General features: G+C 43.8%; 2 protein-coding genes across 2 annotated transcripts in view; both read right to left on the bottom strand.

The window, feature by feature from the left end:
• The window catches only part of LOC311024283 (polyadenylate-binding protein 1A), a 477,590-nt gene that overhangs the window by 441,684 nt on the left and 9,805 nt on the right, over positions 1 to 26,101 (bottom strand). The window lies entirely within an intron of this gene.
• On the bottom strand, positions 569 to 26,101 carry LOC311024281 (E3 ubiquitin-protein ligase RNF19A-like). The gene is made up of 10 exons (XM_084026608.1): positions 25,888 to 26,101; positions 10,490 to 11,506; positions 5,721 to 5,929; positions 5,273 to 5,417; positions 4,975 to 5,137; positions 3,532 to 3,646; positions 2,598 to 2,759; positions 2,148 to 2,361; positions 1,893 to 2,036; positions 569 to 1,783 (listed from the first exon to the last, which is right to left on the bottom strand). The coding sequence occupies exons 2-10, from the start codon at positions 11,221 to 11,223 to the stop codon at positions 979 to 981; spliced, it is 2,691 nt and encodes an 896-aa protein (XP_083882734.1). The 5' UTR covers positions 11,224 to 11,506; positions 25,888 to 26,101; the 3' UTR covers positions 569 to 978.

Genomic DNA, 26,101 nt, shown 5'->3' with positions numbered 1-26,101 from the left:
ACCAACCCATTGGTTAATTTTAATATACTGACTTTCAGCATTATTTGAAAAACCGTGGCCTTCCAGAGACCCTTCTCAAATCAAACCCTCGACGCGTCACAAGCTTTCCACAGAACCAAACAAGGCCTAGGTTTCCTGCATCGTCTTGGCATTAAAAACACACACAGAGAGGGGTTTTTTGGCAACATCCGTTACAGGTTTAAACTCTGTGGTTGCTGAGCTGTAAAAGAGGTGTTAAAATGCTAAGTGTCCATTCATCATCTCACCTGTGTTACGTGTTGATTTTACTGCCAACATGATGCAGGACGTTGAGCCCAGGCCTTCTAATTATATCTTAGAGGGTTCATTTCAGACAGACATCTAGGGAAAAGACTAAAAAAACGTCTAAGAATAAATACAGACAATAATACTCCTCTGTTACTAATACGTTCGGAGGGGAAATAAAAAGAGGAAATAGTGAATCATATTGCCTGGTCCCTGTTTGAGTTCACTTCTGGAAAGCTGTAACTTTTAAGATTCCTGCATGGTGTTGCATCCGCGTTGTAAAGCCAAAGTCAAACACTAGCCAAACCGCCACAGTGGTTTTATTTTAACCGACAGAGATCAATAGAACAGCGACCAAATCGACGGGCCGTCTCTGTTACAAGTGGTGTAAGTGAGTGAACTGTCAAAAAAAAAAGTGTCAGCAGTCTCCGGGTCGCACACGGAGAAACACCAGCATTCACAACCTTAACATTTCTCACATGGCTGCCTATTAATAATCCCAACAAGCCCTCTGACAGTCAGTGGACACACACATCTCTGTTTTACTCAGGGTTGCTTTTTACGAAGGACAGAAATCCCAACATAAGACATTCCCTTTACAAGGGAATAACAGAAACTTCAGGTTAAACTGAAAGCTGCATTCGTTAGTTTCGTGGAGGAAAAGATGTTAACGAAAAAAAATAGCATCTGTGCAGCACTTAAGGTATTGAGATTTCAGATGTCCGTCTGTATGCAGGGGTTCTTGGCCTGCTGCTGGGTTTGGGTCGGCTGTTGTGGTTGGTGGTTGTTGTTGTTGGTTTCTTTTAGCAGCTCTCTGGTGTTGCTGTGAGAGTCCAGCTCAGCAGGGCACACCAGGTTGACATTCTCCTCTGTGATGAAGCAGAGGGGGGGCAGCTCTGCGCTGTGGCCGAGGGAGGAGGCGGTGGAGGTGGGGGAGTGGGGGGCGACCGCTGCTGCGTGTCCCTGTGAGGAGGACGAAGAAGCGGGGCAGGTCTCTAGGCGGTCGTTCTCCACCTCGGGTAAGGGGCTGACGGTGGCGAAGCGGGTGTGGTAGTCGCCTCCACCGGAGCCGTGGCTACAGGACGTCTTCATGCTCTCCAGATCGGAGCAGCTGAACTCTGAGAAGTGGCTCGAGTGGGAGTCGGCCACGGACGGCAGGCTGCCGCTCAGCGAGGGCGAGTCGAACTCTGAGGAGTTGGTGCTACGCTGCTCCAGGAGCTGAGCGTCCATGTCCTCCCGCGTCTCGTTGATTTTGGTGCCGCCGCCGCCGCCGCCCTTCTTTCGCAGCTTGCCTTTGCTCTTTTTGCCTCCCGAGCTGGAGGAGGAGGAGCAGGAGGCCTCTTTGGCCCATTTGGCGGAGGCTCCTTTGCCTTCTGAGGACGTGCAGCCGTTGGAGGGGCATGTCCAGCTGCAGCGGCCGACGTGGTTGCCGTCATCGACGCTGCTGCTGCCGCTGTGGTGCCGGAGTTTGCCAGGTTTGGATTCAATGTCGACCTGGACCTCCATACTGTTCCCATCTCTGGAACAAGGGATGAAAAGGGAGGCATAAGACAAAAAAAGTACGCCAGTGTGTGTTTTGTGCTGCCAATGAACAGCCATCGTCCAGATATGAAGTAAAGGATGCTCACCTGTCAAGGGGCATGTAGGCGTTAAGAATGGATCCAGCCATTGCTTTGGTGCTAGCGTTGTCGCTAATTGTGCCCAGGCTGACGGTGCCAGACTCGCCGCTCAGACTGCAGCGCTCCTTCTGCACATCAGCCTGCACCTCCAGCCTGACCACATGTGAGAGGGAGGGGGAGATAGGAAACCATGAAATCAACAGTCGGGGGGGATGCAGGAAAAGCAACGTTTATATCTCATGACACGTGTTGCTGCTTCTGTACCTGTTTAAGTAATTGACCATGGCGCTACCAGAGAGGCTGCCGGTGATGCTGGCTCCGGCCAGAGCCATGGTGGACGCCGTCTCACTCAGGTTGTCCCTGATGGCCCCCAGGCGGTCCATGTGGCTGCCGCTGGCACTCAGGCTCCCCGTCATCCCCCCGACGCTGCCTTCACCTATACTGGGGTTGTTCCTGGTGTCTGCCACTGATGTAGTATCTACACAGGAGGTACAACCACAAAATAACATTTAAAAATATAACAAATAATATCAATCTCAATAATGGACCTAAGGCACCTAAGAACACTTCACATCTGAACCTGCAGATTTCATGTGGACACAAACTACCGGTGCAGCAAATTCCTTTGTCTGCTGACTTGGGTATAAACGCATAAAGGCGCCTTTGGGTGTCGTTGTGGGTGGCAGAGCTTACGGCGAGGGCACCGAAGCTTACCAGTGGCAGCTGCCCCACTGCCAACATTCATGTCGTTCTCGTCGTCAAATTCAATGCGAACGCCTTTGCCATTCCCAGCTGAGACGCCACAACCTCCGCTACGGCACAGCGAGATGGGAACCACGCCGTAGACGTACGCCAGCATGATGGGGACGCCGATGCCTGGGGAGAGACACCAGCAACGTATTAGACCAAGGCACTAAAAAACAACTTTTGCAGGAAAAAAATATATATTTTATGCAAAAGCTCATGAAAAATCCAATTAGCTTTGAAAACAAACTCAATATGAACTCTAAGATTAAACAAAAGAAATTCCCGGAGCTCAAAAAAGTCAAACAAAGATATGTCAATAATGGTCCTCAGGCATGCAGGAGATGCAGAGACACGGGCTGTGGTCAAACTTTCAAAGAAAACAACATCATGTGTCTTTTCCATGTTTCCTCGCTCTCGATGGAAGGAAAAATGTGAACTCTCAGAAATTAGGAAAAAACAACAATCAGTGCTCAGAGAATCCAAAAGCACGTTCACTATGCAAACAGTGGATGTTTTTTTTATTAAACCCAACTTTATAGAAAATGAGTAGAGTGCCAAAATCAAGAAGGGATTCCTGTCCAAATTGGAAACACACCTCTCCAAAGAAGGATGTTTTTAATTGATCCACAGTGTAATATTAAACAACAGTGGCAGATGTTATCGACGGCCGAATGGTGCATCTCTTTAAATGTTGTTGCCGCAAGGGATTATGGGATGGCATTATTATCTCCTTTCATTTGTTTCCTGTGCTAAAAGAGTTAGAAAGGAAGCATTGAAGCACCTTTTCTTAGCATTTCTAGAATTCAACCAGCTGTTAACTTCTGGGTCATTCTGCCTATTTGACCATGACACAAAAGAGAGAGGGGGGGGGGGGGGGGGGGGTGTTTGGGAACAGACTGACCGACAGTGACTGCAGCCACCACTGGAGACACAATGACAGAAAGAGTCACTCCGCCAGCAATCACCAGGTTCCTCTTGTGGTTGGAGATATCTTTGCCTTCGTAGCGGTTATGGATCTGACGGAGAGAAAAGGAGCAGTGAGACCCACAAAGTCCAGCGAACCACAAACCAGCCGAGACGTGAAACTCGTGCTGTGGCTTTTCAGACACCACATAAGAAGAATGCTACACCAGTACAGTGTTAGGACCCATTCAACATTGTTGGGTCGAGTAGAAGGATCGTATGTTATGTCTGTGGTAGTGAGTTGGTGAATGAAGTGCACCTTCTTGCACGTTAAATTTGTTGAGCGATTGCTGGACGGAGTCAGAGCCTACAAACCAAAACAGCCCACTAACAGCTAACCTACAATTTCTCCTCTTTATATGTTATTAGTTAAAGGGATGGTCCCCACACAGCCAGAGTGGGAAACTCATTCTTCAGACTACAGATGTAGAGAATGGAACAGGAAAATAAATTAGTTGTCAGGGTGAGATGTAGGCAAACCTGCCAGCAGTAAAAGATTTTAAAATGTGTTCAGATCAATAGACATTTTTTTATATAAAAGCTGTAATGAGGGCTTTAGGGAAAATAGCAGCCCTGACACAGGACCTGCTAATTGGTCAAGTCTGTAAAAACTGGCACATTATATAAAACTGTGTAAAAATGTGCAACATTGGAGCAGAGCTACAAATGAAACCACTAAAAGGACTGCAGGAATGCTTTTAAACTTCAATATAATGCTGGATTTACAATCGATTTGGTTGACCGAGTTCTTTCCTATTCCAAACCCCCCAAAACTGTAATAATACATTCAAACTTACTTCCTTGAACTAGTATCAGAACATTTCTGCTGTATAAATCAGTCAGTAGTGACAAAATACACCTGAAATGAGACGTGACCACGCCACCGGTAAATGGCCGTGGCCTTGGTGAAGTGATTCCCCAAGCTGCAGCTATGAAAACAAGACTGAACAGCTCCATGCATCCAGTGCATGTGGAATGTAGGTGATTCATGCTCAGATGTTTCACATGTGATCACAGCTGAATGGGGTCTGGTTTTCTCAGGGAAGAAAAGTTTGCTGGCTCTGGCTTCTTGGCAGTCGTCAGAGGGGAATTCTGGGGAGTATGAATACTTTCTTTCTATTGTAATATCAAGTTCTTATTGAGAGTGATTCGACACAACTGTACATACACGGAGACAAAAACACACAAGTTACTGCCAATGATAACTTAAAATACATGATGGCGTGTGAGATATTTAGAAAAATACGTTAGTGACTCACTGATGCAGTGTTTACTTGTGAAATGCTTAGTTATGCAACAATGACCACGTTGCAAAACTACAAGCAGGAAAACGTAATGAAATTCCTGACTAGTGCACATGAAGGAGTCTCCAGATTCTCACCTTCCTCCCCACATACACAGGGATGCCAATGATCATGGCAGGGATGGCTATGCCCGCGATGAGTGCAATGCCAACGGGGGCGCCCACAAGTGTTCCCAGTTGCCAAAGAATCTTCTTCTTCCTGCTCCATGGCTTCTTCCCCCAGAAGGTACAGCCTGACGGACTGAGAGGTCAAAGGGGAAAGATTAAAAGAAAACAATGGAGGCTAAGCGAAACACTTTTTATTCATACAATGTACGTATGAATAGATACATATATACTAGAATAGGTCTTCAGCCAACAATGTCAACAAACTGACCTCAGGTAGTGCAGGTCTGAGATCTCCTTCATGCAGAGCCAACAGAACTCGCAGCCGCAGACAGCACAGGTCATGTGGTTACAGCTGCCGTCGTTCATCTTGATGATGTAAGCAGCACAGCGTGGACATGGCTTAATGTCGTCAGCTGACGGACAGAAGGATGGAAAGGGAATCTCACTTAATTGTGCACAAGAGAGCTCTGTGACGAGTTACACTTCTAGCAACAAACAAACTAGAACTTATCAGTCAGGTAACGACTTTCAAACTTCATCATGGTGAGAAAAAACACATCCTCGTCACTGATCCCCATTAAGTAAAAGGAACAAATAGTTTGCACATTTCAAATTTCAAATCTTCTCCCATTCAGAGGAAGAAATATGCAACATCATTACACTTGTGGTGGTGTTCTGCGAGCAATCCGACACTGAAAAAGAAAAGAGCAACCGACCTGCAGCTCCGCTCTCTTGGCTGTAGCTGAGGGAGGATGAGCGAACCGTTCTCAGGCGGAGGCTCTGGGCTCTCTGCTGTCGTGCCGCATCACAGGTCTGGTTGGGATGCCACAGCTGCTTGCAGTGGTAACAGAACTCTGTACCGCAGCCCTCCCTGCCGCACGTGATCTTAGGACAGCTGGCACACCCGAAGGCGATCACTGCATACCTGGTAGAAGACAAGCACAGCATATCAGGCAAAGGCTAAGATTTGATTCTTCATAATTCCATCGGAGGACGAGGTCACAGGAAAAACTATGTTGGTATCTGCATGTATAAATGGAAAGGAGGTGGATCACATGGTCAATTACACAAAATGCTGTGTATATATAAGTAAGTGTATGCATGTAAAACAAAGGTGCAGACAAAATAAGACAGATGTCTTAGATGTGAGAAGAGGCGATGCAGGCTGTGTTACTGTTAGTAACACTTCTGCTAATGTAGCTGGGGCCTACGTTAGTATTTAAAAACACCAGCTTAATCCATCTTCTTACACCTGCAGTATATTAGTGAGCTTCTAAAATGGCAAACTGGACATCCATCAAGAGGCTTAAGGGTACTCCTGACATTAGAAATGATGCTTTGTCCATCCTTAACCACTGAATTGACTGTGCGTGTGTGTCCTCAGGTAAATGCCAAGGTGAAATGTGCTGGAATATATCGATAACCATGTAAAAATGTACATGACAGACCAATCCATACAGTCTAGGTGGCAGAATCATAGTTCCCAATGCACTGGCCCTTTGGAGAAAATTTAATTGATCATGACAGGAGGACACTTTCAATACTTCACACTGAAAGGTTCTCACATGGAATTCAGAGCATATCTGCTGCCTCCCTCTACTCAAAATAGTGGCGACGGCTCCCAGCTAACAGTGTTTACGTGAGGGAGAACTGGAGGATCGGAGCGCCGTGTAGAGCGCAGCCATGAGCGAGCCGGTGGGGAACGCTCACATGCACGAACATGCGATAAAAGGCAATGTAAACAAAGCACAGAGAAGCTCAGATTACAACACACAGACGAAGAGTGACTTCATGCTCCACTCGGGTAGACATTCTCCCCTATATCTTCACATTGCAAATAAGTTGGGTGCTGCTTTATCTGAATGTCAAATTTAGCACCAATAACAAATAAAAAAACAAAAAAACTCAGTATCCACAAGGGGAGAAAAGCAGTGATATTTTGGCTGGTAAATAACAGGTGTGATCTTTATCTGAAGAGGACATTATTTGCGTACTTTAAATACATTTTACGGTCTTAAAAAGTCTGAGTAGAATCTACAGCTGTTGTCAGTCTTCCTGGTTCCACCCTACATGCCACACAACACGGCAAAACCAATCCTAACATTGGTGACAGACTGACAGCTGACTTGATTGCGCTGTCAGCCAACGGACAGGAGACAAAAGAAGGTAGTGCTGACAAAGAGACGCTTCAAAATAAGAAACGCTCATCTCTTCAAAGATGACATCTACAAAATACTGGCAAGGGAGGGAGGGAAAACCCTCGAGTGTGTGACATAGTTGTATCAGACTGTAGCCTCCCAGCCCCTCTGTGACTGACCTAGGATTATGTTTCAGCCTGGGAGAGCCTGGGACACTCATTTTACTCTATGAGCGCCGAGTCTAGAATACAGACAGACAGCAAGGAATAGCAGAGTCATATCAATCATATTTAAATTCAGTCGGTAAACCAACAAGACTATACGCTACGGACCAAGACCTGCAGAAGACTGGAGAGATATCAGTGAAAGAGGGTTTTTTGTACAACCACTTCCTCTGAAAGAGTATTTCAGCATTTTAAACCACCCTGAATGTATCACCAATAACACTGACTGTAACACCAGTGTCCTGTTGAAGGACTACACTACATATCCTTCCTAGCACAGTAGTCAGACATGTTTATATACGACTACAGCAGTGACCATACAGCGATTTGACGATAAACAAGATATAATCAGGGATAATACTGGATTCAATTCAGTAATGTCAGATTATTACCACTATATGTCAAAACGTGTTGATAAAAAGATATTCATTATTACATTAGGCCTTGGCCCAGGATTAACTTGGCTGGCTGGATGGGTGGCCCAGAAACTCTCCGATCCAGAGTGCACCAAATTACAGGAGGCCAAAGCTACCGTTTCCAGGGGGAAGTCATTTGTTCAAATGCACAGTCTGTGCATCTCCAGAACAATGCACACAAATAACTGCATAATAAACTGCATGATGTTGGCCAAAAACCTCTGAGCTGCAGGAAGGAGGAACCGTCGAGAGGAAAGGACAAAGTAGAGCAAAGCTGCAGAGAAACTGAAAAAACTAAACCAAGGCTTACTCTGGGGTACAAATAATAATATCTAGTTTCCCAGCACAAGACATACAAATATGGTGTCTGACAATCTTAGACAAAACAGAAGAAAGAAGGACTAGTCTGAGGACAACTACAAAAACCTGAACTGGTGCACACTGTGCACTGTTACAGCCAGCTGCCCACAGATTGTGTACATTCTGTGTATGTATGACATAGATGTTCAGGAATATTTATTCAAACTGAGTATATGTTATGTTTATGCTTCGGCATTGTGGTCTTTTTCTTGTAAGAAAAGAAAAAAAGAATAAGCCGAGCTCGGTCTCAATGACGGCTGCAACCATTAATTCGACACGCTCAATTGGCAGTAAAACAGTGACATAATGGCAACTATGCAAAAAGGTCTAATGGCATCTGATGTCCATCTGTTGGCTTGGTGTCAGTACCCGAGAGACTAAAACGAACTGCAAGCTGAAAACAGCAGAGCTGAAACTGGAAAATAAGAGACTAAAGACTAGAGAAGGCCAAAACATCAATATAATAATTTATATACGAATATATGCTGGCTATATTGTATTTTCTAAGAGTCGATGTCAATTTTTTCCTGCCCAGTAAGATGGATTTAATCTAGGTCCAAATAGAGCAGGGAAGCTAATCCAAGGCAAAACTTTCAACACCTCTCACTACTTTTTATCCTCAAAGTATATTTGCTTCTATTCTCGTCAAGGTTACAAAACAGGACATCCCAAGAGAAACAAAACATCCAGCTAGCAAAGTATTCAAGGTCACTATGGCCTCAGAATGAGAAAAAAAAAGTCTGATTGGCTCGTCAGGGGCTTAATGGCCACCTGACCGTAAACAATTCCTGGAAGAAAAGGAAATGGCAGTGAGAGAGAGAGAAAGCGAAGAGAGGGAGACTTTCTAAACAGGATAGAAACAGGTTCATTCAGGCGGTCTGCTTGAGGATAGTGGTTCTCACAAATCAGCAAACCTTTTCAAACAGTGTACTGTGCCTGAGTCCGTGCATCTTCATCCCTGGTTTAGAGTTGTCACTCAATATCAGTGGTTTAAGCTTACATGCCACAAGCATGTCCAAAATGTTCCAGTGGTGTCAAACTTCAGCCAGCGACAACCTTACATACCTCTTCTGGTGTACGTTATAAGTGTTGTAATCTGGAGCCACTGGGTGTTGAGGGTTTTCTACATGCGTCCTCTGCCTCTTCCACATTCTTATTGTAAAACATTATACATCGTTTACTACAATATACAGCCCACAATTTCTCCCCAATTCACAGAATTTTCAATAATTGTGAAATGTGGACTCCTTACTTTGTGAGTTATGAAGAGCCAGCAGTTAAGACACTTTAGACAGATGTCGACTTAACTGCATCTAAATGAGGTGCTGATTTGATTTGTCAGTGAGTCGGAGTCACCGGTTGACCCTGCGGGGGCCTCTACAAAGTCACACTGCAGTGACAGTCTGAGGGACTGGGTGGAAGCAAGCCAATGAGCTGTCACTCTGGAAGGGGATTAGGCGGCAAAACTGCCCAGCAATACTGGATTACCGTTAGAGGGGCAGTCAGAACAGTGGCAGACAAGAAAAGCAGGTATGTGATGACACAGACTTGTGGTAAAGAAAATACTGTGGAAAAAGTGATGGGAAACGAATATTCTAAATATGAATAGATATATTTGAAAAGTGAAAAAAAAATATGAAAATGAATATTCAATTGTGGATTCATTGCATGATGGGAGACACACAACTACTCTTTCATTAATTGATAAGGAAATGTATTGGCAAGCTAAACAAGGAATAATTCTACAACACACAGAGAGAGAGAGAGAGAGAGAGAGAGAGAGAGAGAGAGAGAGAGAGAGAGAGAGAGAGAGAGAGAGAGAGAGAGAGAGAGAGAGAGAGAGAGAGCACTGTGTTAAAAGCAAGCGTTATGTTAATCATGTAAACAAACCACGTGCCTATCAGCTGTGCACTCGAGATCAAACTGAAGACCATTTAAAAGAGGGGTGTGTTCTACTCGCTATCATCTGATGTTTGTACTTTTTAGGAAACTTTCAGGCAATCTCCCTCCAGCAAGCTGCCACCTTATTTTGTTTTTTTTTGTAGTGAAATGAGGAGGTCTTTATTATATAACACCAATCTACTGTTTCTCGTCCACTGCCGTCTTTCAAAGCGAGCAACAGGAATAAATAGAAACAGAGCAGACAAAAGTTCAGCTCAAAATGTCACTACAGAGAGAGAAAGTCTGTGAAATACGCATTACTGCTTTTGTTGTTGTTGAAAATGACTTTAATATCTTATTTGAGCAGTGTATGTGAGTGAGCTTTTTGGGCTCATATTACAGATCAGTGTGAGCTGCATCAGAGTGTATGTCATTGTGATGGTGTGTATTCAAATTCACTGCTTACCCACAGTCCGGAGCAGGGCACCAGCGGCAGTCAGGGTCAGCCACAAGCCACCTCCTGAGCATAAACTCCTCGTATTTCTCCATGAGCGCCCGGTCGCCCAGGATCATGCGGATGTCGTGCGGGTTAAATCGCTCCGAGCACTCGGGGCAGCTGATGTTGACGCGCGACTCTGAGATCTCGATGCGCAGGTACTGGCGCAAGCAATCGATACAGGAGCGGTGGTGACAGGTCATGATGTCAGGGAAGCTCTCCCTGGAGTGGCGCAGAAGGCACAGCGGGCACTCCAGTAGCTCGGACCCCACCACAACTCCCACCTTGGAGGAGGAGGCGGTAGAGGAAGAAGACCCTGAGGCAGATGAGGTGGAGGCAGCAGCAGAAGCAGAAGCAGAAGCAGCAGCAGCAGCAGCAGAGGCAGCTCCGGTCCCAGTCACAGAGAAGAAGGCAGAGTTTTTGTCGTTACACATCTCGGAGTGGATGCTCTCGATGCTGGCGATAGCATCCACCCCTCCAAGCCCTATAGGTCCCGGGAGTTGGAGCTCTCTGGACCTTTGGCGAGCTGATTTGGACTCCCGACCTCGCCGTCTGAAAAGAGAGGCCAGGGAGAGGCGCCTCTTCTTAGGGGCCATCTTCACAGAGGGCAGAGAGATGGAGGAAGCAGTGGACTGCAGGTCCCGGTCAGAGCCCATCACCCCACCGCTACCACCACCCATCTGCTGGTGCTTCTGCAGGCTCATCTCTATGGAGGGAGGGGAGGGGTGTGCCAGCGGGGAGCCAGGGCTGGGTAGCCTGTTCCGCGCATGTGCAGGGAGGTCGGGGAGCGGGATGGGGCTGGGAGAAGGGGTAAGGTGGTGGATGGGGGAGGGGGGCGGAGGTCCAGGGTGGGGGGACAGGGCTCCGGAGGGCCCGTCTGCGTTTAAGACATGGTGGGTTCTCCTGATCAACCTCGTGGTCACATCCAATAGCCGGATTTTGGCGGAGGGGTGGGGGTCACCTGCTGCGAAACTGATGCAACAGAACCTGGAGATCAAAAGAACAGGAAAAGAGAGTAGGGGGGGGGGGGAGAAAGGAACGGACAAATTATAGGATGTCAACGTTCAACTTCAACAACCAGTCACAGTGAGAATGCAGTGAAACAGAAACGCAAAGTCATTTTTCATTCAGATGAGCAGTCATCAAAGAGTAAAAACTAAAAAAGTGTTTTATATATCTTGGGCAGCAGTGTCATTTTATTTTCCCCCTTCAAATGTATCCTAAGACAATAAATCAAATCAACGTCTGCATTTCTTAAAGAAGAGAAACATTATTCATTGTGCTCCCCAATAAAGTTGCTTACTGCGCCACAGACAGTCAACTAAAAAAAGATGAGGAGAGCAACACATCACGCCATGTCAGGCATCACTTTGCTTCATGTTCCCGACTACCATTAAAATGACTTGAATTGAATGACATGAAATTTTTTTTTTTTTTTTGGAAAAAGGTAGAATTAATGGATGTCCAGTTCTATGAGTACGAGAGGGAACTTATTCGGTAAACACTGGTGTTCCTGCCATTTGGTTCAGTCAACAGACCTTGTTCACAGCAGCCATTTTGGACAGGTTAATGGTAAAAACCAGTGGCAATTGATGAAATGAATTAATAATAAGAATTAATTTAAGTGATTTACATTTAAATCTCAAGGTGCATCACATACAGGGTAAACTGTAGTACAACATTAAATTTAATCAATTTACGCAAAAGAACCCAAGTTTAAAAGTAAATAAAAGTAAAGACAGGATTAAATTATGCTCCCATTTATTGCGTCACAGCCACGGCAGTGAGCCAGCAGGTACATCACCAGGGGCCCTGGCCAGCCTAAATAGAAGAGGTCCATAATTTATGTTTTTAATTACACCTGTGCTTCCCCTGCAATGACATTTCAAAATGGCTGCTGTGAAAAGGGCTTCTATCACAGCTGGCAGAGAGCTGGTTTGCATAGCTGATGAGTGTGTCAGTCCCAGTTCTGAGAAGAGAGGACAAAAGGTTGACAACCTTGGACTAGTATTGACACAGAGAGACAGCAGGCTGATGTCTGTAAGATCAACAGTGACACGGCCTGGGCCCAGATCGTCCTCTGCTGATATTCGCAAACAGCAGGAAGTGGAAGATAGTGCACGTCTTTGGCCCAGGTAGACCGGTTTCTGACGCAGCAGCAATTCAGACAGCGATGACTCATAATCGCAAAGGCAGAACTTTGCACATGTGGATCACCTAAGGTTGAACAGCAGCACCAGACTGAAAACAAACACCACACCTATTTTACAGGTGACCTACATTAATATGTTGGATTCCTTAAAGATATTCTACAAAAGGCATGATCTTTCACCTGAACTTCAGACTTTGCTGGTTAGATCTGGTGATTTCACATTTCCTGTATGATAAAACATAAAACATATCTGAAATCTTGACGCATGTTTGTGTGACTAGACACTCAAAGAGAGACAAAATTATAATACCAGGACAGATGGCTTCTCAGCCAATCTGATACATGTTTTGTCCACTTGAGAATTTCACACATTTGAGTGGGTGAGAGAAACAAGGAACCAAAGGGAGGGAGGGAGACAGACGGAGACTATAAACTCAAACAGTGCACAACTGCAGAGGCAAAGGAAGCTTCAGCCAATATCAGCTTTTGAAGGTTAGGGCTGCGTTACATTTCAATATAAAGCAAGGACATTTTGAATGGCCTGCTTAAAATGTGCCCAAGAGGAAAATACAGGATCTTATACAGCAGTAGTTGTTCTATAGTCGAACAATTTAGATTACTGACTACATGATATGTCTACTCACGTGAAATTACACTGCAAAGTAAAAATTTTAATCAGAGTGTAAAATCAACACAGCTTGAAAATTCCTTTAAATCTTGACACACTTACTGCTTTTTGTTACTTTTTGTATCATATGCTGTAATTGGACCTATAGGATAGTCATGAATGATTACCATTCATTAAAATTGTCAACTACAATGAGCAAGTCATTCAGTCTCTGGTACGACCGACTTCTTGAGATCAGCTTTGTGAAATTTGTCTGGAAGGTGGGGCGATTGTGTACAGTTAGAGGAAATCCATATGAGCCAATATCCCCTTTTGCACATAGATTTTGCAATACCGACATAAAGAGGATCTGCCGTTATGTGGGTTTTGCTTTTTCACACTGAACCAAACGGCGACATAACGCTGCCCCAGTGTGTGATTTCAGATAGCATGTCGGCACCACTGGAGCCAAAGAGCTGTGACGTTTCACACAACAGCGCTGACGTTCCACTGTGCTGATTTGCTCATAATGGCGCCTATAAAGAGAATGTAGCCTATTCCAACATGTAAAATGAAGATGTAGCTTGTTGAAGCTAACTGTCTTTTGCATCCTCCGGTACAGCACCACACCAACACACACACAGCACTACCCGTCTGAGAATAACTCATAATTCATGGAGATGCATAAAAATGGGCTATTTGGGATTTTGTGGACATTGCCTTCATTTTAAAAACGAATGTATTCCAGTACTGATTCTGTTGCCTTTGTTTCTGGGAGTGGTGATGAGAGAGGTGGAAAAAGTAAGCCTGTAATTTTAGGACAGTGTTGCTACTGAAATCCAACTTGCTCAGTGGGTGTCCATCACTGAATGTGTATGTTTATCTATGTCTTTGGTTACACCTTGGCAATGAACACTGCTGTGGTGGAAACACACACAGAGCAGTGCCAAGGGACGCACACGCACTATTACACACGCCCATAATCTGCCCACACAAGCTGGAGGGGCCTGCAGAAAAAGCTCTCACACGTCACACATCAATCTGCTATGCTAAAGGCTACCAAAAGATCAAAATTACACCTCTACGGCTGCAACCAAACCACTGACACTACCAGCGCCGCACTTTTCTGAACCACATGCTGCTCGTTCTCCCCACAATCCCCCTCCCTATTCCACAGCTCCTTGCTTCGTGCCAGGTCTGAAAACAGGAAACTCTGATGTGGTTGTCAGGGCTGTCCTTAGTATCTCCTCCACATATGGCATGGGAATCACAAATGACCTCACCCATAGACACACAGAGGACTGAATGTTCCGCGCAGTCTCTTTTTTTTTTTATCTCTTGTTATGTTGAACAAACATGTAAATGCTTATTCTTCCACACACTTTATACTAAAGTATGTTTGTTAATAGTCTGCAGTGCACACAGCAACTGATACAGCTCTTAAGGACAGACGTTTAACAGAAAAGTAATTGTCAAGCGGTTGATATTTGAAAAGGGTAATGAAAGGAGCAAAAGAACATTACACAAATCCAGTGGAAAACCCCTTCAGCCTTTTCCCTCAGGGTTGAGCGTTCGTCCACAAGCAAGGCTGGCTAGTGCATTGTACTGTGAGTGAGATATAGAGGTATAGTGTGCGGTAATAGTGCGGTAATAGTTTTCATTCAACCATGAAAAGATGATTGCAGGTCAGGTGCTTTATCATGACCTTGATGTCTGTGACAAGGCTACTGCTGCATCTAAATCAGCCAAGGAGCAACTGTCTGGGCTTATGCAGAGAGCTGTGTGTGTCATGTGATGAGAGGACTGATGATGCAGGTAAACTAGCCCAGCTGTCTCATCTGAAGGCCCTGGATAGGTCCCACTAACAAAATGAAACACCTATGTCAGCTCGTTGGCTGGGGGCTGTGGTCAGCAGTAAAGGCTTTTCTCATTCAATGTGCCGATATAAGTATATTAACACAATCCAAATCTGGCCAGTGTGCCTTGAACTGGGGGAGAGCTCTCAGAGAGGCAGAGAGGTGGAAGCCAGGGAGAATAAAGAGAAATAAAGGAAAAGGTTGAGAGAGAGAGAGGGGGGTAAGATGTAAAAAGAATATAAACACATTTTGCGATGGCTAAGGATAAAGAGTGAGGAAAACAGGCAAAAGATACTGAAGGAATTGTGAGGAATTGTTAGCTCGTTCCAACGAAATCCTGTGATTTGGCATCTTTCAACAGGATGCATTTCCCCTCGTAGATTAAGTGACGTGTTGAAAGAGAAACCAGCAAAGATGTGAAAAAGAAAAAAAAAAAGAATGGCCAGAAAGACAATGGAAATAAAATGGAGAACTCTCAGTTACTTAACATTCCCAGACCTATTAAGCAAAATATTATGGTTTGACACTCTTTAAGTATTGGCTCACTAATGAAGCTGTGAATGGAGGACATAATAACATACTTTTAGGGCTTATAAAGTAACACTTGGCTGAAAAAAAGGTGAGAAGGATGTCTAGAGGCAACATGTATTGTTTTGACAGATTTCAGCAAAACTGACGCTGAGAGCACGGCTCCGGAATTTTATTTGGACCTCGGCTGGGTCTGATACAAGTGATAAAATGGGTGTAACGGTACACAGAAGTCACGGTTCAGTTCATGCCCAGTTTTAGGAGTCACGCTCCTAAAAAGGATTCCAAAAGGTTTCATTTTTGCTCGTCATAGTGTGACTGCCTCGCACGCCAACCTGCTTGTTGTCATAACCTCAGCTGTTGCTAATAGGGTACAGGTTCAGGCTTGTGAACTTTGGTTTCACATTACGTGCATCAATCTACATACCGAGTTATCCATACATATAAGATTTTTATTGTGGATCAGGATAAAAAAAACACTCCTGAGAAGTTAATCCTGCTGCATTTTCAATGTTGGGATAATTGTGAACAGTCATGAGTGACTTGAAAAAGCTGTCGAGTTCGCCATCATGCCACAAAAATGAAAAATAAAAAATGCCCAAAAAACACAGGAAGGAATTAGAATTAGAACTACTAGAATGTTTCTTCAGTAAATTTCTTAATTTTGATTAATCAACCACATGATTAGACACCTTTGATGAAAAAAATGCTATAAAAAATTGTAAAATACGGAATTTAGAAAAATTCTAATGGAAACGGAACGGAATTAAAATGGAATCCGGAAATTTTTTTGGAAAGGATTTCATAGGGCCCTAAATAATAAAAAAAAAAAAAACAGACTCACACATGTTGATCATTTACTTTTCAGTAAAAAAAGAAAAAAAAGAGTTCTACTCTGTATCAATAACAATATTTGTTTCTTAACTAAACATAATGTTATGTGGTAGGTAAAGTGCTTTTAAACCTAGAAATCTAGAAGCTAATAAAGTTCTCAGAGAGCAGATCTTCATCTAGTGTGTCTGAAACAACCACTGCTGGAATGTTTGATGTAATGAATACAACTCACAAGTGGCTTCCCGCCCATCTAGACACCAATGGCGTCATAACAAAATTCAAAACAAGCGACGATGTATGCAGGCACCCAACTTGAAGTCAGAATATGAGACATTTGATACAATCCTGCCTAAGAAAAAGAAAAATGTTGACTACGTAATGGCAATGTACTCAGCAGTGCATGCAATGATAGTTCCGCCAGCTGTTAGCCAAACACTGTTTGTGTCAGTAGAGGCTGAGGGGGCAGGTTAAAGATAGTAAGTGAGACTTCAGCAGGTACGCAATGAAGGTATAATTCAGGTAAAAAACGTTTGTTTTTTTTAAAGTGGGAGTCATTGCAACCATAAGAGGTCCTTAAGTACGCAGCCACAATATTTAGCAGTTTGCTGCAACAGAACGCGAGATTAGTCATGGACAGACACAGAGGTGCATGCTCACAAACTAAGTTATAATAGTCAGGAAGTGTTTACAATTCCAAAGCGTATAGATTTCAGAAGTGGGGGACAAAACAGAAACTGAGTGGCCAGTACAAATGTTCAGTTACTTTCCCAAGTGGCTTGTGAGAGAAAAAACAAAACAAAACGTAACTTCAGATCCCATGTATAACACACACACTCTACTTCTTAATGACGCACTCCCCAGATATCAATAAGAGGGTTGTTTACAACCAAAGCAAGGCAAAGCACCCACATCTGACAAGCTGTCCTGGGCTGCTGTCCAAACAACTTCATTAGAGGTCATAGGCGATATGACAATTGCCCTGTAAATAGCTCTCTGTTAATTGTCTTTTTAGAAACTAACCACAAATTTCGTTTTTTTTAGCCACGCAAATTCTTTTTTGATAAAAGGCTATTTTGCCAGCCATGAAGATCTACTTAAGGACACATACCAACAGTTTTCAAAATGGTTGCCAACAGCTTAACGATGGCACTCCCAAACGGATAAACAAAAGTCCACAAGAGAGCACAGATAGCCCCTTAAAAGCAAATTACTCAGCATTACATTTTATAGTATCTTTACTGTTGTTTCAAATAAAGCATCTGCAGGGGGGTACACAGAGGAGCCATACAAGACGGAGTTTGACCAATGCAAAGGCCATGCAGGTTCATTAGAAAAGGGTTTATCACCTACTCAAAGAGAGATTGTAATGTTGATGTGAGTTAAGGCAGGAACACACCGGCCCAACCGTTGGACGTCTGAAGCGTTTGGAGAGGCTCGGACGAGGTCGGGAACACGTATGTTTGGTGTGTACAGCTGCGTCGGAAGCTTTCGGAGCCGCGCGGACGTTTCTGATCAGACTGAGCATGCGAAGTCTGAGGAGGTGGGCTGTTGGACGTCTGAGCCATTGGATACTCTGATTGGCGGTGTGCTAGCGAATCAGAGTATCCAATGGCGGTGTGTGGGCGGGGCGGAAGTGACGATGGTAAACTCCGTATTACTCGTTCCCTACTGAGACGACGTCTTCGTAAAATAATGAGCCCGAGAGCACACAACGCGAGTGTCACCCTAGCCAGAGTCATCTTTCCAGAAATGCCAAGTATTTAGTCCACAAAGGTCTTCTCGAGTCGAACGAATACTGAACCAAGACTGTGTGTGCATTGTTTTTATCTGCACTCCGTTCCGTCATTTCCTGTTTTCCTGTTTTGGAGTACTGGCACGAGACTAGCGCCACCCGCTGTTAAGGAGGCTTATTGCATCTCGCGCAAGCGCAGAACGTACAGGCTGCTGTGGTGTCGGAAGCACGTCGAAGCGGTGTGTACAACGCAACTTTTCTGCCGAACGGGTCAGACGAGAGGCAACAGAGTGGGCGGAGAATGGTCGGATAAGGCAGTTGGACGTCTGGGCGGTGTGTAGGGGCCTTAAAGGCAACACCAGAGCCAAGTCAATATATTCTTTGTCATTCAGTGGAAATCATTTTTCATTCGGCTCTTACCATTCACAATAAAGACCCTAGACATACAACATTCGCATGCAAGTATTTCACATAGCCGTGTGGTTTATATGTCACACCCTCGGTGTGTTCAGGCCTTAAGGTACACCGTAAATGAGCATTAAAGGAAAATGTCAACAAGAATGCACTGAGAATGTCATTTGCGTGAACATGCACAAAAACAATGGTGAAACTGAGAAAGCAAACAGAAAGATGAGAACTGGTAGACATGCCAGAGCTTTCCTTGGGGAAAGAGTTCATTGGGCATTCCAGGGAGAGAACTGATCCAGTACTGACCCCAGCTGACCTGATGCTGCCTGGGAGAGTACAACTCTGACTAAACACAAGCTGAGAACCATGCTACACTTAACTTTTAAATGCAACAACACATTTCCTGTCACAGGGACTCATTTCTCTCATAATAAAGATATCTCTATTCACTGATATGAATATGGAAAATACCGTTATATACGTTTTTAATACATTGGGGGGAAATTCCTAATAAGTAGACCAACTACGTTTCTATACATGACTACAGCTTATTTCTCTGTTATATATAAAATTGTTTTAATTATGTTTACATTATTAATATATTATATCAACAGTCTGTGATTGTGAATAACAAGAGGTATTCATTCTTTGTAACATCAAAAGAAATTAATTTAACACCCGTTCATCAGTTCACACTTGACACTTTCTTTACATATTTTTCCTTTGATATTCCAAATATATTATTAGTCCTTTTTTTAATTCCCCCTATGTAGTTCTTTATCTTTAGTTTTGCATAACATATCTTCTGAAATCACTATTTAAACCTTGCCTGGTAGTGTATACGTGCATATACATGCAAATATTAAGTGATAAACTACATACATCTGATATTTTAAAAATAAGTAGCATTTTCTTGAGCAATGACATTAACACAGAAGTCCGTCATTTCTATGAGCGTTTCTGTACTAACAAGAGTGAAAAAATTGCAGAGAGTGAAGTGGCTCTCTCAAAATATAACACACGTCGAACACGGACTCAAAGTCACATAAAACAAACCAACTAAACAAACAATAAGTTAGAGGACCTTTTGAAGTTCCCACTGAATTATTTTCCAATCATGTTGACACGCTGGTTAAACATAAGCCAGGGCAAGCCAACTCTTAACTAAAAGGGAAATTATGAAGGGCAAACCTCTCCATAGCCAAGCCCTAAAAGTGCCGGGTTTGTTCTAGATGTCCTGTGTCGCAGAAGTGTCAACTCACGTGATGATTCTCTCGCAACCTAAACTTTTACTATTGGCTCGGCTCGCTTGGAAGCTCGACTGAGGTACCAGACACTATATCCCAACACTTGGAAAAATAGAACGGTTCTAAGCTAGGCGATCATGCTGTGGAAATCTGGCAGAAGTCTAAACTTAGTCAGTAGAGACTCACTAGTGAGCTGTGTTAGTGTAAGCGGGAAGCAGCATGTGTTTGGGGTTTCATGCGAGGAGATGAGAGACACAACTCGGGACGAGCAGAGACACAGGTTCAAAGAAGGACCGGTGGATGGACAGGTATAGAGACAGGGAGAGGACAGTGATGGTCGGCTAGGAATGAGACAGGCATGCAGACAATCGTGAACGGTGAAAAATGCAGCAGCTGAGGCAGTGCATTCGGCCGGTCAGTATCACACCGGCTGCATTCCTGGCCTGTCTGTCTCCTGTGTAATGCTGCCTCTATGCACATTCCTGGGATTGTAGGGGGCAGGGGGACAGTCAATGCCGTAGTGAGGCTTCCGCTGCATCATGAACAGACACACAGCAACCTCCTGGCAGGCAAGTTGGGCAGCTATTGACTGATGTGGGATGAGTGTCAAGCAGTGTCCCTCCCATTTCACCAAAGTGTGGAGCAAGCTGAAACCTGGGGGGTGGGGTCAGTGGCTGTATTTAAATGACAGGTTTAACGTGGTACTCGTGTGTTCAGAGAAGACATGCAAAACATATCGGTGTGATCTCCCTCTGTTGCAGGAAGTAAAGATTACACACCGTATGTAGTGGATCAAATAAAAGAGAAATATTAGCCTATTGATTATGCATTGTGTTTTGAATCTAACCCTACAAATGTTATAGGGATAAAATTGGTGCAAACAACAACCACAACAGCAATGTGAACAGGGAAGGCATTGTTGAATGTACAAAGAGAGGCAAGGCAGGCCGACAGGGAGAAGAACAGGAAAAGTTTCCAACCCCAACAAAGCCAGTATAGTCTCCAGCTGCCCCCCTCCTCCCAGACTTCCCCTCTTTCCTCCCACACTTCACTCAAGTGGGGAGGAAATGAAGTAAGCATCCTGGCATTTCAGCTCAGCTGAGAGAGCTAAAAGCTTTGGAAGAAATGTGTTTTTAGTGTGAAATAGAAAGAACTGGTAAATTGGAGTGTGTGTGATATATTTCCCCGGGTAAAGCTGAAGTACGAGACAAAACAACAGAGAGAGTAAGATAAGATAAAAGTAAGATAATACATGCCATGAGCTGGTATTCTTTTAAAAATGTAGCCATGCCATTAATAATACCACCCCACCCCCTCAATATCTCTGGTTATATTCGTAGTAACTATGTACTGTGTCCTCATCTTCACTTCTGCCTTGTACTTGCACTGGCCTCTTGAATGGGTTGCTCCTGAAGGAGTTGTGTTCGTTCAGCCTGAAGGTAACATTTACAGACCAAACAAATGTTTTGAGTACCACTTTGGTGACCTAGAGTCTGTTAAAAAATACTACCCAAAACTGTAATAAATTATTAGTCAAACTTAATAATAAAGAATATACTTCCAAAAACCAATGGCACTTTAAAATGACCGTGGACTACCTTAGTGTGCCAGTCAGACAATATCAGCCCTTTAAATGTCATATACAGCCTGTATTCCCCATACATTTAGATCAGTTTGCTAGAATGACCACACAGGTAAGGTCATTATGCCGTCACAATAACAATTTTTGTTGGATCATATTGCCCTTGCTCTTTTAACAAAAACTGTGGTTAAAAAAATATTAAATATTTGGCAAGGGGCTACAGAGGGTCATCCTTCTTAAACAGGAATTATATTGCCCGTTATATTCTCAACAAGGACCGAACAAAAAGTAACATTAAGTTAGATATATGTAACAACAACAACACTCGTTTCTCAAAGTTCACGCGCCGTCATTCCATGTTCATATATTTTATGATCAGTCCATATAGTAACTATTGTGACAGTCCTATGATCATACACATCGAATGATTAAACATTAACTTACAACAAGTCGCAGACTGGTCTCGGTTGGGTTTTGCAGTAAAGCTTGTACAACAAGTTGTGAACTAAATGCTTCATTCACACACACTTGTTACAGTGTAGGAAAACACATTGTTGTGTTCAGTTTATTTTCGGTGACCAGTGTAGCATTAAAGCATAGTGGATTTAATAAGCTAGCTAGCTAGTGAGCTAATTAGCAGACAGTTGGCAAGTTAGCCAGCTTGCTACTGGTAGTGCTGGTTCTAACCCCGGGTTATCATCAGCTATAATCTCAGCATCTCACCCTGCTGTTCTCCTGGAGTTTCACTTCCCCCGATTCCCCTCCTACATGATCAATTTTCAAATATACATTTATAAAGAATATCCTACCGTCACTGCTGTCATTATATTTCTTTTAATTATATATATTTATTCCATGTATTCGTCAGCTGTGTCTAAAGATAGCGAGCTTGACGAGCAGACAGAAACAGAGATTAGCTCCACAGTAAACAGCAGACTCTTGTTTACTTCTTGCCTGACGTTTCTGGAGGGAAAGGCCAGGCTACTGATTGTGCGGTGATTGACATAGTCCACTTCCATTGTGAGCCCGGCGTAATGGTCCCTCCACCTCACGCCCCACCACTCCTGGGGAAGGGGAAGCTACCTACATAACTAGCCAGCCACCCTCCTCCCTTGTGCTGCGTCTACTCTCTTCCCAACGAACCTCGACAACACTTTCTGGCCCCATGATGATGTCTGTTGTCGCCATAACAACAATCACCACTTTCTTTTGTACAAGTCAACTGACCATGGAACATGGTTAAAAGTCCATATTACTCCTATTCTTTTTCTATAGTCTGACAATCTGACACCCTACTTCAATGCATTAACAATGTGGTAAAGCACAAAGAGATAGCTGCCTGATCATCCAAGATGCACATCTTAATCAATGACTGCACACTGCTGTGACGAGGCCACGACCACCTGGCCTTGCAACTGTGTTTACCATCCAGCAAATACGTCCTAACAAACACAAAAAAATTGCGGGCCAAGTTGTCATGCTGTGCTAATGACCTTTCTTTGGAAGGACAAACAGGTCTGGAAAACATGCTGCTGAATCCAGGCAAGCCTCAAACATCCAAACACGGATAACTCTCAAGGGAAGCCTCTCCCTGGATGGAGAGACATGCAATGTTGTGCATAGACAATTAACACAATAAGATGACAGTGCAGACAATCAAGATGAAAAAATCATAGATTGTGGACCTAAGTTGTCTCTGTATGCATCAAGTATTTAACAGTCAAAACGATCTTTGGCAGAGCTCGACAGAGACAGTTGCCATTGGCAACCCATCCATCCATCCATCCATTGTCTACCGCTTATCCTGTATTTAGGGTCGCGGGGGGGCTGGAGCCGATCCCAGCTGTCATTGGGCGAAGGCAGGGTACACCCTGGACAGGACGCCAGTCTATCACAGGGCCGACATGTAGAGACAAACAACCATTCACACTCACATTCACACCTACGGGCAATTTAGAGTCACCAATGAACCTATCCCCATCCTGCATGTCTTTGGACTGTGGGAGGAAGCCGGAGAACCCGGAGAGAACCCACGCTTACACGGGGAGAACATGCAAACTCCACACAGAAGGAGCCCGGGCCGACCCGGGGATCGAACCCGGGACCCTCTTGCTGTGAGGCGAGAGTGCTACCCACTACACCACCGTGCACCATTGGCAACCATTTAAAGAAATTTAGCAAAACAATTCTTGTCCTATGGTAAACGGCTAAAATGCACCCAAAATCAATCATATTTGTAATACTTGTGGCATTAGTGCTATTTAGACATTGCTGTTAGCCCCTTTCAGACTGGCTTTTCGTTGAGGGAGTATTCTGCCATTATTCCGCCCCGTTGTCAGTCTAAACACTCACCGGGGTGGAAAGGCGTAACAGAATATTACGCCTCTGAGACGGCAATGGAGGTCATCACAGAGCCGCATCAGAGGCGAGACGAGTGATACAGCGTTCTATCTAAACACTCCGAGCATCCTTGCTAGAAAAGACCTGACGTAGTGAAGACGTGTTACCAGGGCGACACGCAGCTGGCAGATTTAAGAAAACGCTTAAAGCGTAGATCCGAAGAAGATAAAACGCCGGTTAAATTAAATTAAAATTAAATTATACTGTAGTTTGTGGTCTGATACACAAACTACAGTACGTTTTGTTCAGTTACTGCAATGAAGCTCTTTTATGTCACATTATCACGATTAAGACAAAGTATAACTTCATAGAATCTTATTTACTCAATTAGCCAGCCTGGCAACCACTTTAAAAGTTAGCGTTGAGCGCTGTTTGGAGCAATTCATTTCATATAATATACCACAAATAGGTATTAAAACAGTGGTATCAAAAACATCAACAGAAAGCATAACACAAACAGAGCAACAGAGTCAACAATATATTTACATTGACCAAGAATGATTCTTTATTACTGAAATTTGCAGTTTCAACAGTACCTGCAGTGAATATCAACTGTTCCAATTAATGGTGTTTTTATAAATGGAAATATCATTGTGATAATTATGAGAGCTATATAGCCCAGTAACTAAAAAGCATAGAACATATTTGTAATATATAGTATGATATTGACAATATCATATTTTAAAAGTCTCAGATCCTAAAAAAAGCTTACATGCTTGACTAAAAGACTATGAGAGAAATGCTGTGCTGTTCTTTGATGTTATTCAGGGTCGATATGGCCCAAACGTATTCTGGACTGAGCTGTGGTTTCAAGAATGAAAAGAACCCAGAGGATGACAGCTTGTGGCTGCATAATTATTCCGATGTTCACCCCCACCACAACCAAACGACAATGACGGGGCAATGCAGTGTGCCAAAACATATGGACCAACTGTTCAGTCATCCAAGGATGCTAAGTGAAGCAGAACAACTACACTGGGTGGCAGCTGGAGATTTCCACTCAGCTGTACAATATACACATCCACTACGCCGACACGGTCCACCTGCACACCGACTTCTAACCTTTACTTCCAGATTCAGGGAAGGGCTGATTAATGGCACAAGAACTGCATCTTCGTTTGTGTCCCGGGCATACAAATATCTGAGTCATGTTTTTAAGATACATCATGATGCTGATCTGGTTGACTCACAGACCACGGTAGTTTTCCTCCTGCTTATCATCTTCCAATTTTCATTTTTATTGCTTCTTATCTTCATGAATTCAAAGCTGCTAATCCATATTTTCGTTATGGGTACTTTAAATAAAAATCTAAACTGAGTGGTGGTTATCTTGGCAGATGGTTGTGACATCAATGTTACCTGACAAACTCCACAATACAGAAGAATAAAATATGCTCAGCAGACTCATTTCTCTACTTCTCACCTAAGCATCAATAAGCATCAAGCTACCTACCAGAAACATCTCTAAAATCTAACATAGATCCCTGTCTTATAATGTTACTGTGTGACAGACATAGCCTCATAAATTAAACTTTTTCTCTCGCAGCTTTCTGTTTCTATCTTGTCATGGCTTGCCATTAGTAAATCAGATCTGCTGCCCAAGTTGCTGCAGTACTACAACCGTATTAAGTCGAGCAATAATGGCAAGCAGCCGTTAGGTATTAACTTAAAAAGTAATTACAATCCCAACAGTTGGTGTTGCGTGTTGAACTGCTCATTGTCTTGGACTTCTCGATAACGTTAGGATTGATGGCTATAGCGGTGAGCTGGATAACGTTAGTTCATTGTGTTTAATGTCAGTTTACGTCACCTTACAAATTGTCACCATCTAGTACACATGTCCAGACAGAAAATAGGGCACATGACGTTAGCATAGCTATGACTAGAAATGCTCCATGGGTCTCGGCTTGCCTTACTGGCGATATCCAGAATGCCAGCCAGCTAACTAACGTTAACAGTTACCAAATACAGCGAGCGCTAGCAACTGGCTAGCAAGGTTAGCTAGAAACGATGAGAACATACCGTCTGTTGCTAGTGACACTTGTTCCGCAGAGAGCACCGAAGAGAAAACGACACGTTCCGCCTTCCGAAAACGGTTTCAAGTGAATTAACCAGTGGTCCCGGTTCAGTGCCGTCAATTACTTCCCCGCTGCTACTAGCACTTATTTTCCTCTGTCTTCGGTCCCACCTATCCGTTCCGTTTCGAACGACAACAGCTCCTACAGAGCTCCCTCTG

This window comes from Eutrigla gurnardus, assembly GCF_963514095.1.
Source record: "Eutrigla gurnardus genome assembly, chromosome: 14".
NCBI lineage: Eukaryota > Metazoa > Chordata > Actinopteri > Perciformes > Triglidae > Eutrigla > Eutrigla gurnardus.
Note: the sequence above shows the minus strand (reverse complement) of the source record. Positions and strands in the feature narration are given on the sequence as shown.

Bases quoted from the DNA above. Each gene is read 5' to 3' on its own strand.
- LOC311024281 (XM_084026608.1), bottom strand. From the start codon at position 11,223: ATGAGCCTGCAGAAGCACCAGCAGATGGGTGGTGGTAGCGGTGGGGTG. The intron at 2,760-3,531 runs GTCAGTCTGTTC...GTCTCTCCCCAG, and splicing joins GGTGGCTGCAGTCACTGTCG to GCATCGGCGTCCCCATCATG. The intron at 2,037-2,147 runs GTACAGAAGCAG...ACATGTGGTCAG, and splicing joins ATGGTCAATTACTTAAACAG to GCTGGAGGTGCAGGCTGATG.